We start from the raw sequence: 16,161 nt of genomic DNA, 5'->3' as shown, positions 1-16,161 counted from the left end.
TTAAAACAACAATTCAGACCATTTATATTAACACCAATCCACTTTATTATGAACAAACACTAAGTGCCAGAGAATACTGGGTGACCTAAACAAAGTAATTTTTCATTGGCTTGAAGTTGCAGTTATTTTATTTCTTGTACAAGTGTCTCAATCTCCTCTTTAGTAAACATCCGGAATTTTCTGTCTGGTGTTGAGGTTCCAAGCTGTAAACAACAAATTAGTGTTAGCTGTGCAAGTCTAATCATCACAATGGCCTTATAAAGCTGTATTGTGTGGAAAGTATGTCAGCAAGTTGGTCAGTCCACCAGCCACTTTCCTCTTCCCTGTTCTCATTTCTTTATTCATCCATCCATTATTCCATTCATTTATTCAAACATTAACTCTTGAAATCAGGAAACCTTTCAAACAATCAATCAATCACCAAATCCTTGCCACTTCCCACTAATTAAATTTGCTACATTACAACATCAAAATATCTAACCTCTACATTTGTAGCATTGAGTTTTTCCTCCATAACTTGTTTGAGTATTGTTAGAGCTGATTTACAAGCTCCTCTCAGTGTCATGGACTGCAACAAGATACAAGAAGATAAGAAACATACAAGACTGTACAAAGCAAACCAGGAAATTTTAAGATTTACTTCTCTACAAGTTAGTTATGCAAAGCCAGTAGTATACCAACAACAAGTTTGATAATAACCACTGTCAGTGATAATCAAAGAATTTACAGCCTGTTGAGACATTTTAAAATTTTTTACCTTGTCATAAACTTCTTCTAGAGCTTGTTGTGCTCCTTCTGACCCAGAACCTGTGATTAAATAATCCAGATTATGAGATAAACTAAATGTGGTGATAAAGTGGTAAGTTTCTATAGAAACTGTGGTGCTGCTTCAGTGGGAGAGTATAACAGGGTAATTAGGTATTATTAACTGAGTTGATAACATAAATTGGCCACCGTAAAGAGTTTCAAAGCTGACATTTCAAGCACCAGCCCTTTGTCAGATGCTCTTCACCATTCACTCTAAGGGTTAAATGGGTTAATTCTTGAAACATCAGCTTTGAAACCCTTTATGGTGGCCAATTTTATCAACTCAGTCAATAATACCAGATTACCCTGTTATAAATCTGGTGATACACCAAATGAATAGAGAATCTCCAATCCACTCTTAGCCAGTGGAAGATAGATTTATTAGATACAATCCATGTTGCTACATGTACATATTTGTTCAGTAACAGATCACAGACAACATCATGTGATCTGTAACTCAACAGAACCATGGCAACATAGAATCCATTTCAATTGTTTTAGGTGAAAAAACCCAAATTTTGTTAATGGTATAGTGATTGAAACATTTGTCTTCCAACCATAAGCATAATAATGTGCATAATTTGGTTCATTATTTAATATTATTGACATATCTTCAACCTTCATTTGGTTTGTACCTATGGCTTTTGCATCATATTGGAAAAATGTCCCAGAGGGGTCCAAGTGATAACTAAAAAAAAAAGATAATAATAATTATTACAATGGTTAGTTATGATTATTTTTAAAATTTGGTGTCACCCCACTGATAGAAGGAAGAGGGAAGAGTACAAGGAAAATGATTTTTTTAAAGGATGAACTTCATTATTTAGTGACCAGAGAATACTTGGAAACTTTCTTGTGTTCAGTCTATGACCTCTCCATTAGTATTCATGTTGCTTTATCATTGAGCATCAATTGAATCAAGTAAATTTTCCTTCTCATATTCCGTAGCAGTTGATAAATTTTGAAAAAGGATGGAAATTATGCATGTGTGTACCCAGAAAAAATTGACCATCAAGGAAATGACCAAATCAGGTTTTATTTAACTCTTTCACCCTTATTAGTGATAAGAATCTAATTTCTCCCAACACCTGAGTCAAACATTAATGCTATGAGAATTATGGACAATATTACAAACTCAAGAAGTTCTTGATTGTTAGGCAAATTCTCCTTAAAACTACAATAGGAAATTTATAGAGAACAGTATGGAGAATATTCAAACTGAAATTAAGGTGTAAAGGGTTAAAATTCTTACAGTTGAGGGCCTTTGGCATCTACTCCTCCAAATAGCAAAGCTACACCAAATGGACGACTCTGGAGAAAGAAAAAAATTAGTTTAATTTACTTTATATGCAAGTCAAATGAAATTTAGTAAAATTCATGAGATGGAGAGGCATCCCTAAGTGTAGTTTGAGCAGAGTATTTCATTTCTTATGGTCAAGGTATTTCAAGACAGTGCAGACCTTGTCTTTATCCTGTGAAACAGAAGTTTTCTCTTCTTCCTTATTGGAAAGTTTATGAGAAAATTGTCACATGCTCATCATCATCATCCTTCCCTTCCCTTGATGTACCATGAATTGAGGAGGTATAAACAGTGCCTAGAGTAGTTGATCATTACTTTGTTGCTGGAGTTACTAGCTACAGAAGCACTCACTGTCTTGCAAGCATTTCCTATCATAGATTTATTTGGTTGCAGTGGAAGACCCCATATACACTTCATCATTGATCATAGAGCTTCACTCACTTATAAAGGCACTTGATAAAATTGTTTGACTTTAAAAAAGGTGAGCAGACTTCCTTACCATTGCTCCTTCTCTGGCATCATCATCTCCAAACTCAAGTGCAAGGTTTGATACAGCTTGTGTGACACTTTCCACACTCATCTTCTCATTATATGTGAACCAGTGATTCTATAATTATTATAAAAAAAAAACAACAACAACAGCATTCACATGTAATCATAGGGAAAATTACTTTTTCAAAATAGTGTATAATCATCACAATTACATTGTGAAGTCCTAATTACATATATCAATCACCAATCTCAAATTTTATGTCCTTCTATAACAAACCCTTTTCCCAAATGACTCAGTTTACCTGTGCTTCCACTCTTGCTTTATCCACCATTGTTCTGGAATCAGCAATTAGCCCACTCATAGCACAACCTAAGAATGAAGACAGAAGTAGATATGTATGTTATATCTAAAATGAAGAAAAATGGGAGAAAAATCATTTAACAAAAACTCTTTTAACAATATTCCATCCTATCTAGCAGCAGAACAAAGTTTTGGCCGTCTCCCACAAGTTTGCAGTTTGCAGTTAAGACATAACAGGTCATGCAGCATATCAGCATCAATCATTTGCCTGCATCAAATAATCAAACTTAAAAATACACATGAAAAAATTACATGCACTGGATTGACTATAAACAAATGCATATTTCATGTAATACGTGCTCAAAGTTATAACACAAGTACAAATAATCTTGAGGTGTAAAGGATTATAAAATTTTGGCAGTGTGTGCACACTGAGCATCTTATACATTCATATTTCATTACTATACTGGAAAAAGATAGCGTAAGGCTTCTGAATAAAAATACGCGTGAACTGAATTTTTATTCTCTGAACATTGTAGCAGATGCTGTGAATCTAATTTTAATTACCTATATGACTGTCAATTTCCACAATTTTTTCAACACTGGTTGGTTCCATTAGTGGGGAGGTGATCCGTTTTTCCACAGCAAGCACAACACCCTCTGATGTCTGTATGCCAATAGCAGTTGATCCAAGCTGTATATTCAAAAAGAAAAGCTTTAAGCTTTCTATTGACAGATTTGACAGACAAAATAGAGAAAATTTGAATGATCAGCTGGTTGGTCTGTAGACATTCAGTCAATCAGTTAGACAGACAGACAGGCTGACAGACAGAATTAATCTTTCAACCCCTAAGAGTAACTAACATCTAATTTCTCAATACAGAATCTCTACTAAATCAAACATTAAGTTGATAAAAATAGAATTGATGATTTCCAGGTAAAGAGCTTACTGATAGTTAAACAAATTCTCCTTGTCAGCACCCTAAGAAATGTATAGAGAACAGCATGGAGAATATCGATACTGATATCTGGGTGTAAAAAGGTCATGGCTTACTTTTATGGCTTCTATTGCATATTCCACTTGAAAGAGACGACCCTCTGGTGAAAAGGTGTTGACACCTCTAAAAAAAATATTTACATTAACAGTATTTATTGCCTCTTACCCCTTTGCATATATGAGCTGGCAAATGGTAAAATCTCATATTCTCAAGAGACAGACCAATATTTGAAAAGTCAGAGATTGAGACTTATTTACTTATAATTATGAGCCCTTCATTCAAGGTGTTAAAAGGTACAATGAATTACAGGAAAGTGCAGTGTTAGGGTTTCAGTCACTCTTTTTCTTCTGTTATTGCAATACATCAGCTAAATTTTCAAAGAGCAACAATTATACTAAGACTTTTGTCACTAACAATGAATAATTCCTAGCTATTCTAACTCTATACCCTTAGCAACAAGTAAAAATTTTTCAGAACTTGTGAACTTTGAAAAGAATGCAAGAGTTCTACACTTATCCCAAAGATTGCAATGCAACAGCTGACATGATTACAAGATCAGATGAGACTTTTGTGAAACCCATCGTTTTTCCTTGATACCATTCCCCAAACCATGTGTAGCTTAAAATACAAATGTGAAACAGTCTACAATAATATTGTCTGAGTAGCGTCAGTCATGTAAATTACTCTTGCTGTTGGAGTGACCAACACGTACATTGTACTTTTCCAGAACACGGGTAGATTCACATGCAGACTTCTACTCACTTTGGTGAAACACTAATCGTTGAAATCAAGAATACATCTTTTCAGGATTACTCTCACGCGAACGATCGCATTCAAACACGATCAAGCTTTAATTTAAAGATTCGAACCATATACTCTAATACACCTAGTCAATTGAGTATCTCAGACACCTTCGTCTGTAGATATCTACATAAAATTTAATTTTCCCTCAAACAATCCTGTGGCCATTTTCGACGTAATTAAGGAAGTACACTAACCTGTCGTACTCTGATCTTGTGAGAAACATTATCAATTCTTCAAATGATTCTTGATGTTAAGTATCAAGGCCACGAGGTTTCTTAATTCTAAACTGTCAAACAACATAGTCGAGGTTAGCTTTTTTTAGAACAAAATGAAGCAATGCCAGTCTCATGTCTTCATGATTCTAGGTACTTACAGTATTCAAAGAGTGAAATTTACACAAAGCAGCGCAAATCGTGGTAGAACCAACAAATTTTTCGTGAAAATTTCAGTCCAAAGGAGCTTATTAACTATGAGTGTGCAAGTTTCCTAGAGCCCGTCAACTGGAGTGTCAGCATTTCACCAAGAAAATATATGCTCAGAATAATTTCATACCCATACCTCTCCCTATCAGATCTGTACTCTTCGCTACGATTCAACATGGCGTCCCCAATCGCCTTTCGTCATGGGTTGAAAAATGCCGGTAGATTAACGAATCTTCTTTCTTTAACGCCAAAAGTATGTTATTTATATGAAAATAGTTATATTTATGGATTACTTCTGGTTTTAAAGGGATAAAACTTCCTTCTTTGCTTTAAAAAGTTTCAAATTTGTTTGTACTTTTGCAGGGTAAAACCGGCATATTGGCCTGTAAGAGGTACGGATCAACAGCTCTATCATATGAACAGGTGAGTGATCATTTCTTTGATAAAAAACATTTATCAGTGATTTAATCCTTGTATGTGTCATTTCCGTAGAGAAGAAGGTGCTATTTCCTAAACATTACACTGAAATACAGCAAAGTTTGAGTCTGTACATGTAAATCCGTATGTCCTGCCTATCTGACTGACCTTTAAATTAGACTAAACCGAAACAATTTTCCCCCGAGAACGAGTTTGTAATTTACTTAACTAACTAAGTATAATCTTCTAGGAAGTAATGTGCGAACTGGAAACCCCATTCATCCATCCTTTGAACACAGCCCTCACTAAGAGGGTTATCCTGTTTGTCTACTGAATCTGTGGTGCTCGTTACTTTCAACCCCTCCACCCCCCTCCCCCCCTCTCCTCCAACCCCCACAGATTTAAAGGTGAATTCTCGATACTGCAGTACAGGCTGTTATTATAATTTCAGTTCTGAGAATTTTGATATTAATTAATCAAATATTTAGATTTTTCTTGTAATCTTTCTGTATGAGAAGGAATTGCTTGGCTAGATATAATTTTTTTTGGTGATTCATGGTATTGAATGGGTTTAAGAACTCAGTTTTTTATCAACTTAAATAAGTTAATTATTGAAATATAATTGTTTCCTCAAATGTGGGTCCTAAGTCCACTAGGAGATTAAAAGTTTTTTTCATCATTCTGTTCAGGACATAGGTTTATTTGCAATTTGTATCAATCATCTTGGCAATGTTTTGAGCCTCAGCCAGATTTTATGATAGTGCTCTAGAATTTTTGGAAGTATTCATAAATTGTATGTCAGAGTTTACTCTATGTCCATTTGATTATTTGCTAAGGGAAGTTTCTTCCATCAGCATAATTGATCTTATTTCTTTCTACTCCAACAGTCTTTGTACAATGTACCTGAGACTAAAGTTACCACACTTGCCAATGGTTTGAGGGTTGCTACTGAAGACTCAGGGCTTTCAACAGCCACAGTATGTGGATAATTTTTTTGTATAGAACTTGTTAGTTGACATGTAACCTTGCAGAGATTTAAGTTGTATTTGAAGGACTCAAGATTAATCCTAGGTAATTTGAATTAGGTTTAGAAAAACTTCATTTGTTCCTTCCTGATGTACTGAATAGTGACAATCAAGTGTAAATTGACAGTCTTGAATTTGAAATTTATCCTGCATGTAGATCCTTGGAAGTTTCAAGAATCATGAACTGAAGAATTTTGCAATAACCAGTATTAGAGTTTTTGGAAAAAAGTTTTATTATCCAATGCATGACTGTAACAAAGGGCACGGCTCTCATCAGTTTGCCTCCTTTACCCATATGTGGCTCTGAACATACATGCAGTAGCATTGCCATTTAGATCAGTCATCTTTTATCTTGTGTAGCTGATTCTGGAGTTTTACATTCTTACCACATGTATATTAACATCCTTCCTTGGTTAATAATACAAGGATTAGCTATCATTTTTTGTTAATTTACTGGTCAAAATGATTTTGCATCTCATGGAAGGAAATCTAAACATGTTGATGTTATTTTCATAGGTGGGTTTGTGGATAGATGCTGGTAGTAGATTTGAAACAGAAAAAAACAATGGAGTTGCACATTTTTTGGAACACATGGCATTTAAGGTCTGTCCTTTATTCCTTTCCTCCTTTCTTCATTTTCTCCTCTGATCTAATGTTTCTCATTCCTTTATTATGTTTTCTGCTGTTGTTTTTGTGGATTGATATTTTTTGAAGAAAACTAATTAAAAGTTGTCTACCATTGGAAAAATTACCAGCCTCATCATCATAATCATCATTAAGACATCACTCTTCCAAATAAATATTTCTTGGGACCTCCTGTTTAAGCAAAAATCTTGACACAGTCTCACCAGCCCTAATATAAAGAGATAGTTATATTTTGTACAATCATGGGACCCCTTATGACATAGAAGATTTCTTTGACAATAAGTCATTTTTTTTTTTAATCATTGGGCTCTCAGGGTACAAAGAATCGCTCACAGATGGATCTTGAGCTGGAGGTAGAGAACATGGGAGCTCATTTGAATGCCTACACTTCTCGTGAACAGACTGTGTATTATGCCAAGGTCTTTAGCCAAGACATTCCTAAAGGTGAAGTGTTTTACAACATGTATGAGGACTGTATTTGCTGATCTGTACTGTTTTTCTAGCTAGTTCATGTTTCTTTCCTTTATCTCATCTTTTTGTCGGTAGTTGTAGGTATATTGTTACAAGAAAATTTTTTTAAGGTCTCTCACTAGAAGTGAAATAATTTGACTGATTTCATTAGCTTTGAAGATTCTAAATTATGCCTAGCACCTTATTAGAATTCTTATTTTCAGAAATCCTAAGTGAATAAAGATCATTTAAACTTATATCTGTCACTAATCTTGTGATCTAAGGCTGTAGCTTAATTAAATTACAAATAAAACCAGGTAGATTTGCATGCTCGTCTGTTCCAGTTGTGTCCAGAAATGCATGCAGTGATGAAAATGGCAGATTGATGGGGTTAATGTACGGTATCTTGAACAAAGGAGAAAGCAAATCAAACTAGTTTGAAATCTTTTTAACCTGGACTTTATTTTTTTTCAAAATTCTAACTTCTACATGCAAATGTAATCAAATGTGCATGAAATTTTTCAGCTGTGGACATCCTGGCTGACATTATTCAGAATTCAACTTTGGGTGAGGCTGAAATTGAAAGAGAGAGAGGCGTGATTCTACGTGAAATGCAGGAAGTTGACACCCAGTTAGAAGAAGTGGTGTTTGATCATCTCCATGCCACAGCCTACCAGGGCACCCCACTTGGAAGAACAATTCTTGGGCCAACTCATAATGTCAAGTAAGTAGACTCAATTGAATTTATTGAACCTTTACCCTCTAAGAGTGACAAGTATCTTATTTCACTGTACAATATCACCCCTGGATCACACATTTAAAGCACAAGACTAATGGCAGTGATCAGCAGCTAAAGAAGCTCTTGATTGTTAAATAAATTCTCCTTGTCAGCACTTTATAAATGTATATATAACAGTATGAATAAATTAGGGTGTAAAGGGTCAAATCCAAACAAAAGAAATTACAACAGCAAGCACACCCTCTTCTCAGTTTCGTGGTGTTTGTTATAGTTTTAATGTTATTTTACCTACCTATAGACGTGTTGTGAATAAAGAAGGCTGTTGTTGGTAGATCTGTTTAGAGTTGTGATGTCAGTAACAGGCATATTTTTTGTTGATTGATGTAAGCAAATTGTAGAGGGAAAAGGTAATTGAAAGTGATGCTTTGTAATATTATGTCAGGGTTGTAAAATAATAATTGAAAAGAAAATAAGGAAGAAAAGGAATGATCAAATCAGATAAATAAAAAGTGTAACATCACCAAGGATTAATGAAAACAAAAAAATTAAACAAGCAGACTGCCGGCTACATGAAGGAATGTTATAGTCATTACTGTAACAGTATATACGCTTACAAGACCTTTCCTCTGTTACTGAGGCAGAGAGTTTGTTTGACTTTCAAGAGATTCCTAAATTAATGATCATTTCCTTTATTCTCATGACCTCAACATTTTGTTCAAGGGGAATACTGTGAGGAAAAATTGGAAGCCTGTCACTCTTGTGGGTTAAAGGATTAATACTAAAGATACTTTTTAACATGTTGGTGTGTTTGAGTTCATTTTGATTTAAGTGTTGAAAGAGTAATGTTAACGTTTTTTGCTCATTTTCTAGGACTATAACCCGTGATGATCTTGTAGAATATATCAGCAAACACTATAGTGCTCCAAGAATGGTTCTTGCGGCAGCTGGAGGTAAATTCTTTCTTCCTTACAGTATACTTTTTTCACTGATTCAGTCTGGAGAAGTGAATTTATAAAAAGAGGCAGTCTTGTGAGCTGTTTGTCTTCTCTTCACTGTGAATTTGTCTTGGTCTAGGTGTGGATCATGATGCTCTGGTCAAGCTTGCAGAACAAAATTTCAGCGGTTTAAGATCAACCTATGAATCACAAGATGTGGTCAACCCATGCAGGTATACAGGCAGTGAGGTAAGTTGACTTTATCAGGCACAATATGATATGGTTTTATCCACTGAGTTGACAATGTATCTCTGCTCTGATAAAGGGCTAATCCTCGAAACATCAGCTTTAGAAACTTTTTATAGTAGATAAAACTAAATTTTCTAGTAATACCCCCCAAGCAATGCAGCACTGCAGTTTCTTTAGCAACTTACCACCTTTATTCATGTATAAGGCACAGAGGCATAGACCCAAAATGGTCCAAAATAAACTTTTTCACACAGGTGGCAAGTGCTCATTATACAGATTTGTTTTAATTACTAGATGGATCAATTAAGTGGCCAGAAAAGTATGATTTTTAAATTTCTTTCTGCAGTTGTATATGCAAAAAAAGCCAGTTTCTCTACTCATTAACAATCACCCTTTTAATTGAAGTGAAAAGACAAATGAAAAATGCTCCTTTGTGAAGTGCTAGTTCACTTAAAAGATCATTTACATAGCTTTAAGTTCATCACTTCTGGGGACTAGTGATATTCTAGTTGCCAGCAACTTTATTATCATTTTTAACACATGTAGGTTAAAAATTGTTATTGATATACAATTATTAATGAAGATTTTTGAATGATAGATTCGTGTCCGTGATGATGACATGCCATTGGCCCATGTAGCTCTTGCCGTTGAGGGATGTGGCTGGACTCATCCTGACTACTTTGGCCTGATGGTTGCCAATATGGTAGGTTGTGCTTGAACATGTTTAATTGTGCAATTCCTAATATTGTGATAAAATTATAATCAGTAATCAGTTTTGATGTAATTTGCTTTTTGGGAAAAGTACAAGGTAAGGTGAGTTAAAATTTTTTACATTATTTCTCCCAAAGAAAAGCATAAATCTGAATGAATTGTCATTATGATTTCTTGTGATTGCCCGCAGTTGCTAATAAAGAAATCGCAATAAGAGAAATAATTTACTGAATAATTGTAAGAAATATATCAATGACAAGTCCTTGTCTCCATTTCTCTTTTCCTTTTTTTTTCCATTTAGAAAGTTTCCTCTGTTTTTTTCTTTTTTAATGTAGTTGATTGGTAGCTGGGATAGATCATTTAGTGCTGGTAGAAACATCAGCAGCAAACTTGCCCAGGTAAGATGGCAACTATGATCTAAATATCATTCTTGTTATATTCCACAAAGAATTTTGAGAGAAATCAAACAATTTCCAGTATACATCCATTTAATAATGCATTGATGTGGTATAGTTTGAAAAACTCTGTTATTTTGACAAGCATTGCACTGAAAACTGAAACTTACTGAAAACCAATAAGTGGCTAAAACCCTATTTGTTTTGATTCTTTTTTTCTGTTTTTTTTCCCAGGATATGGTGGAGTATAACTTGGCTCACAGCTTCATGTCATTCAACACATGTTACACAGACACTGGACTCTGGTCAGTGCTGTGACTTCCCCACCCTACCCACCCCCACCCCCTCCTTGACCCCTTTTGACGTTTGAGCATCCAAGTAACTGTCTGCATCTAGATACATTCTGTTCTTTATTCCAGGGGTGTTTACTTTGTTGCTGATAGAATGAAGATTGATGATACAACGTATTGTATTCAAAAAGAATGGTAAGCCTTTACGTCGTCCTCTCGGGAAAAAATGAAAGTCAGTAGAAAGTATCTAAGGGCAATGTTACCTGCTCGAAAAATAACGACAAACGGGGCTTGTTGTCAACAGCAGCTACTATCACCCCTATGACACCGACCTTTAATATAGATACCACAGACAGACCACATCATGTGTTCGTGGTTTATAAGTGTTTTTCATGAGACTAACAAAATCTATGACTTACCATCATCTGTTCAGGTCCCTTTTAACCAATCTGAGCTCATCGTCAAGTTCTCTGTACCTTGGTTGATAGACTAGCATATTGCGAAATCTTAAGATCTGGGGTTCGAATTCTTGCGCCTTGCTGAAGGATTCATTTTTCCTGTCCTTCGTGCTGTAGGAAATGTGCTTTTATAACAACCGAAAAACTGGAACTGTGTGGGTCTTTAATCCTCACGAGGGATAAAAATGTCTTGGTTTTCTACGTTCGTGACAAAATTCCGTTGTATTACTAAAAAATTTGGTTTTTATTGTGCTGATTCGCGGTGTTTAGGATGCGTATCTGTACCAGTGTGACCGACCATGAGGTGGCTCGTGCCAAAAATCTGCTGAAGACCAACATTCTAATGCAGCTAGATGGTATGTTTTGTTGTTGTTTTTTTCTTAATGAAGAAGAAACAAAATAATTGAAAAATGCCTTCGGTATAATAACAACACATTCATGTTTAACTCTTTTCACACAATGGTAGTTTCGTGGACAATTTGTCAGTGGCATCCGAGTTGTAACCTCGTGTGACGCGCTGGTGTTAACGTTGCCTTTACTGCCCGAGATAAATCCTCGTGCGTGTATTTCTCTTTAAAAACATAGTAAGGCGGAAAGAAAAGGATTAAAGTTATGTAGGGTTTTTTTTTTGACAAGTTTTCTTTCTTTCCATAGGATCGACTCCGATTTGCGAGGACATCGGACGGTTAGTCATTTCTGTTTAATTTTCGTTTTGTTTTTTCGGTTCTACTGTGGCGAGAGTATTGTGTAGCTTACGTAAATTTAAACTTAAATTATATTGTTATGGTTGATTCCACAGACAAATGCTGACATATGGCCGCCGTATTCCCCTCCCTGAGCTCGACAAACGAATTGAGGTGAGTTCTTCATTGGATTTCCCTTTGCCCCTAAGAGTGATTGGCTTCTAATTTCTCCGTACAGTACCAGTCTTGAATTAAATGTAAGGGTCATGAAAATAAAAGAAATGATCACAAGCTAAGAGGCGTGTTGTTAGGAAGAGGGAGCTTTCTTAAAAGTAAAGTTTATCTTGAGGACCCGTCAGCGTCCTGTAGGAGTTAGAGATTGTGCCGGTTTGTGAATACAAGTGAAAAAGTGATCTTCTCAGCTGAAAACAAAAATTGAGCTTCGACAAGTTTCGAACCCAGGCCTCCTTAGGTGGGCGCCACTAGCAACTGAGCGACGAAGCTCCACGTCGAGAGCGAGGAAAATTTTGATGGGTCGTCGTTCCCGTGAGAAAATCTTCACGCAGCCCATCTGCAATGACCATTTATTTACTTGTTCATCTACTGCTGGTCAAAATTTAATTTACAGATTTCATTTTACTGCTGCTGATTTACATCTGCATTAACTTCTTTCTGTAGATGGTTGACGCCAAGATGGTGAGGGATATTGCCACAAAATACATCTACGATCGCTGCCCGGCCGTGGTTGGTGTTGGTAAGAAAATTCTCCTATTTTACAAATTGTCGCTAATACTTTTGGAGACTGATATGAAAGTGTTACGTTCGAAATAAAATTTTATAATACCGCAAGCGCTTCATTCAGAGGCTCTCTCCTTAAATCTCCAAGAGAAAATAACCCAATATCTACTTCCTTTTTTTTTTGTTTTGTTTTATTATTTCACTATTTTTAAATTGAATCGGCATATCAAGATTTATCGTTTTTCAGGTTTTCTTCCTTTGTTTTCTTTTTTTTTTTTTTTTTAGTATAGTATAGTTTAGTTTAGCAGGTAATTTAGTGTTAACAACTCAGTTGAAAACGTTAATTAGCCACCTTGAAGGGTAAAAAAAGCTGACGTTTCGAGCGTTAGCCCTTCGTCAGAGCGATTCAACTCAGTTGTTAACACTAAATTACCTGCTATACTCTCCCACCGACGCAGCACCACAGTTTCTTTAGAAACTTACCCCTTTGTAGTTTAGTTTTGTTTAGATTTGTTTTGTTTTATTTCTCTTTTGTCTTGTCTAGTCTAGTCTAGTCTAGTCTAGTTTAGTTTAGTTTCGAAAAGCAATGATTTAAAACGGGGTAAGAAACTCTTGAACCTGTAGTAGGCTGTAGCATTGTTATTGTTAGGTATTGCATCACTCAATTATTACCTCAATTCTGTAATGATGAGTTAGAATTAGTTTTTAATAGAAGAAACACGCGAATTAAGATAGGAACGTCGTCATAAGCTATTAGAATCGACGTACACGTTAATTTGCTGACACATTTTTTCATGTTTATCGACAAACCGTATTTCCTGGATTAAGCGTCCACGCTTTAATGAGTACCCTCCCCTGAATAAGCACCCACCCTCTAGGCCTTAAAGTAAAATAAGCGCCCCTCGCGATCATGGATACGAGGAAAACCTGTAGGAATACAATGAAAACGTGTTTCTGTTGTCACATAACTTAAAACCTTAAAGCCTCAACTACAGCAGAATCAGTACGGGCCAATAGTTTGTCAATAACCGGCCCCCTTGATGAAACACTCTCTTTCCAAAAGCGGCCTTCCTTGAAACCCAAATTTTAAATAAGTGAATAGGCACCCGGGGACTTATTCGAGGAAATTTGGTACACGCTAATTTGCGTGACATATTTTACCCGGTTTATCAATTAGTTAACCCTTTAACTCCCAGAGGTGATTAAGATGTAAACAAGTAGTGAGAATACTTGAACTTATCAAGTAGAAGTTGTTATCTTGATCATACACCAAATTCTCTTAATTAATTTGTGAGGAAATGAGTAGCAGCTTGAGGGGAGAATTAACAATCAGATCTTGGGAGTTGAAGGGTTAATGTATTCATACGAATTAACTTCTTCGCCGATTTGCGTGACAAACTCAACCGTTTTTAATTATTAGTCAATTTATTCACGAGAATCAACATGAACACCAATTTGCGTAACAACGTAAGCTCAATCTTTATTCTTATCTTTTTTTTTCGTTAAGGTCCCATCGAACAGCTTCATGAATACAACAGAATTCGAGGCTCTATGTATTGGTTGAGACTTTAAACAGAATAATATGCCTATCGCCTTTATCATTTCACGGTGATCGGTTCTGTTATTACTGCACAAAGAAAGACAAAGAGGCCATTGTACCCGCCCTCCATCGTTTGTGTCGTGTGAAACTTTGATCTGTAAAAATTTAAGGAATGGTTCGGCGCAATCAAGCTTGTTTTAATAAAAGTTTAAATCTACCTACGTTTTATTTTGATTTTATTCACTATTGTTTCTGTAACAACTACGATTGCCACACTTCTCAAAACAAGTAAAGAAGTGACAGTGCGTAAGGGTTATGATACAGGAATATCCAAAATATACTTGTAAAACATGTAGCAATGTATTAGCTTCCAAATTCTTATATACTTCTCGTATTAATATGCGTGTTTATTTGCTTTATTATTTTCAAGAAATATCATTAACACGCGAGTAGGCATTAGTACAACTAACACAGTATTCGTCATTCGTGAAATTTGACAAACTCTACAGAGTGAAGTTTGAAGGCCTATATCACGCGATCGCCAGCTGAGTTTCGTGAGATAAAAAGCCATGTTTTTTAGAGCAACTGCAGAATACCCTACCACTTTAGTCCACCTCATTTACTTGTGTCGGAAGGCTTCGAAGAACAAGGCATAACACAATGGACGCTTTTCTTATCCAGTGACATGTTATTCTGCAAAATGGCTGGTACCTGTGAAATTCTTCATTACGGAGACAGTTTTCAAGTGAATGCATATTTTAAGTATTCAACACACGTGTTTGTCCAAATTTAGGATATTTGAAATGGAAAAAAAAAATGAAAGGCAACTTCTGAGGTTATCTTAAGAATTAACTCCCTCTATATTATAAAAGTTTTTGTTGTAATCTCCTCTTTTGCTCTAAATTCGATCAAATCGCAGAATGTTACAGGTAGAATAACTCCAAAGATAAATTTCGGGGTGAAGATGAAAAGCACTTCTTTGGCAACTTCGGATGCTTCAAAATCCCAGAGCAATGATGATGACTCGTCGCGGTAAACGAGAAATAAGCACAGCAGCAAGCCTATGACAATGAAAACACGTCTTTTTGTAATCAGTGGTTCCGCTTGGTCCATTTTATCGCTGGGGCCATTTCTTGAAACAGTGATGAAGAACAACATCAAAGTCACAACGAACAGAACCTTTACAGATACTTCAGAGTAGTTCATTGAAGGGAAAATATTAAACCATAACAGAACAACTGATTCGATGAATCCCATGGAAAGTGTGGCATACAATTTAAATGAAGTATTTTGCTTGCGTGTGTCACACGGAAGAATTCGGCCAAAATACATGGTTAAAATCGCCATTAAATTGTACACATGCAGGAACATTGTAGAGAGTAAAACCAATTCGAGGATCTGACACGAATTTGAGCGTTGATCATCGATGTAGCAATCCATTACGGCTTGAACTGAGGCTGTAGCGAGAATGGTAAGCTGGCATATGCCTTGGATGATACACAACGCTCTGCTTTTTTTGAGAAACTTGGACATCATTTTGTTACGGTAGCAACACCACAGCATTTCCGAGTTAAATAAGAGAGCAGTGAGGTCCAGTAAAACTAAAAGAACAAATTTCAGACCCATGGCTGTACGCGAAATATTTTGTGATTATAACAGTGACCTTAGTACACTAAGAGGTTAAGTGCAGGGCTCTCGGCGGTTGACAGACTGTGAATTGAAGACGTCCAATTTATACTAACTAGCATGAAGGAGCAACATA

The 16,161-nt window shown here is 35.8% G+C and overlaps 2 protein-coding genes across 2 annotated transcripts; one reads left to right on the top strand and one right to left on the bottom strand.

Moving 5' to 3' along the window:
* Positions 1–21: 21 nt before the first annotated feature.
* On the bottom strand, positions 22–5,239 carry LOC113672522 (proteasome subunit alpha type-5). Its single transcript, XM_027188809.2, has 11 exons — positions 5,076–5,239; positions 4,897–4,988; positions 3,955–4,021; positions 3,468–3,594; positions 2,902–2,969; positions 2,607–2,714; positions 2,060–2,118; positions 1,443–1,495; positions 758–807; positions 482–568; positions 22–203 (listed from the first exon to the last, which is right to left on the bottom strand). The coding sequence occupies exons 2-11, from the start codon at positions 4,923–4,925 to the stop codon at positions 123–125; spliced, it is 729 nt and encodes a 242-aa protein (XP_027044610.1). The 5' UTR covers positions 4,926–4,988; positions 5,076–5,239; the 3' UTR covers positions 22–122.
* A 15-nt stretch (positions 5,240–5,254) lies between these two features.
* On the top strand, positions 5,255–14,616 carry LOC113672518 (mitochondrial-processing peptidase subunit beta). The gene is made up of 17 exons (XM_027188806.2): positions 5,255–5,377; positions 5,488–5,547; positions 6,429–6,518; positions 7,083–7,169; positions 7,526–7,655; positions 8,187–8,385; positions 9,271–9,350; positions 9,475–9,584; positions 10,183–10,287; positions 10,631–10,693; positions 10,925–10,995; positions 11,110–11,175; positions 11,709–11,794; positions 12,093–12,123; positions 12,238–12,295; positions 12,800–12,875; positions 14,367–14,616. Exons 1-17 carry the CDS (start codon positions 5,300–5,302, stop codon positions 14,429–14,431), a joined length of 1,455 nt encoding a protein of 484 aa, XP_027044607.1. The 5' UTR covers positions 5,255–5,299; the 3' UTR covers positions 14,432–14,616.
* The last annotated feature ends 1,545 nt before the right edge of the window (positions 14,617–16,161 follow it).

Source organism: Pocillopora damicornis, chromosome 5 (assembly GCF_964200805.1).
Source record: "Pocillopora damicornis chromosome 5, jaPocDami1.2, whole genome shotgun sequence".
Taxonomy (NCBI): Eukaryota; Metazoa; Cnidaria; class Anthozoa; order Scleractinia; family Pocilloporidae; genus Pocillopora; species Pocillopora damicornis.
The sequence above is the reverse complement of the archived record's forward strand: the minus strand, read 5'-3'. Positions and strand labels throughout refer to the sequence as shown.

Excerpts from the sequence above, each read along its gene's own strand:
- LOC113672522 (XM_027188809.2), bottom strand. The coding sequence starts at position 4,925 with ATGTTTCTCACAAGATCAGAGTACGACAG. Across the intron at positions 4,022-4,896 it reads ACAAGATCAGAGTACGACAG|AGGTGTCAACACCTTTTCAC; the intron begins GTTAGTGTACTT and ends TATTTTTTTTAG. Across the intron at positions 3,595-3,954 it reads ATGCAATAGAAGCCATAAAA|CTTGGATCAACTGCTATTGG; the intron begins GTAAGCCATGAC and ends TTGAATATACAG.
- LOC113672518 (XM_027188806.2), top strand. The coding sequence starts at position 5,300 with ATGGCGTCCCCAATCGCCTTTCGTCATGGGTTGAAAAATGCCGGTAGA. Across the intron at positions 5,378-5,487 it reads TTCTTTCTTTAACGCCAAAA|GGTAAAACCGGCATATTGGC; the intron begins GTATGTTATTTA and ends GTACTTTTGCAG. Across the intron at positions 10,996-11,109 it reads TACACAGACACTGGACTCTG|GGGTGTTTACTTTGTTGCTG; the intron begins GTCAGTGCTGTG and ends TCTTTATTCCAG.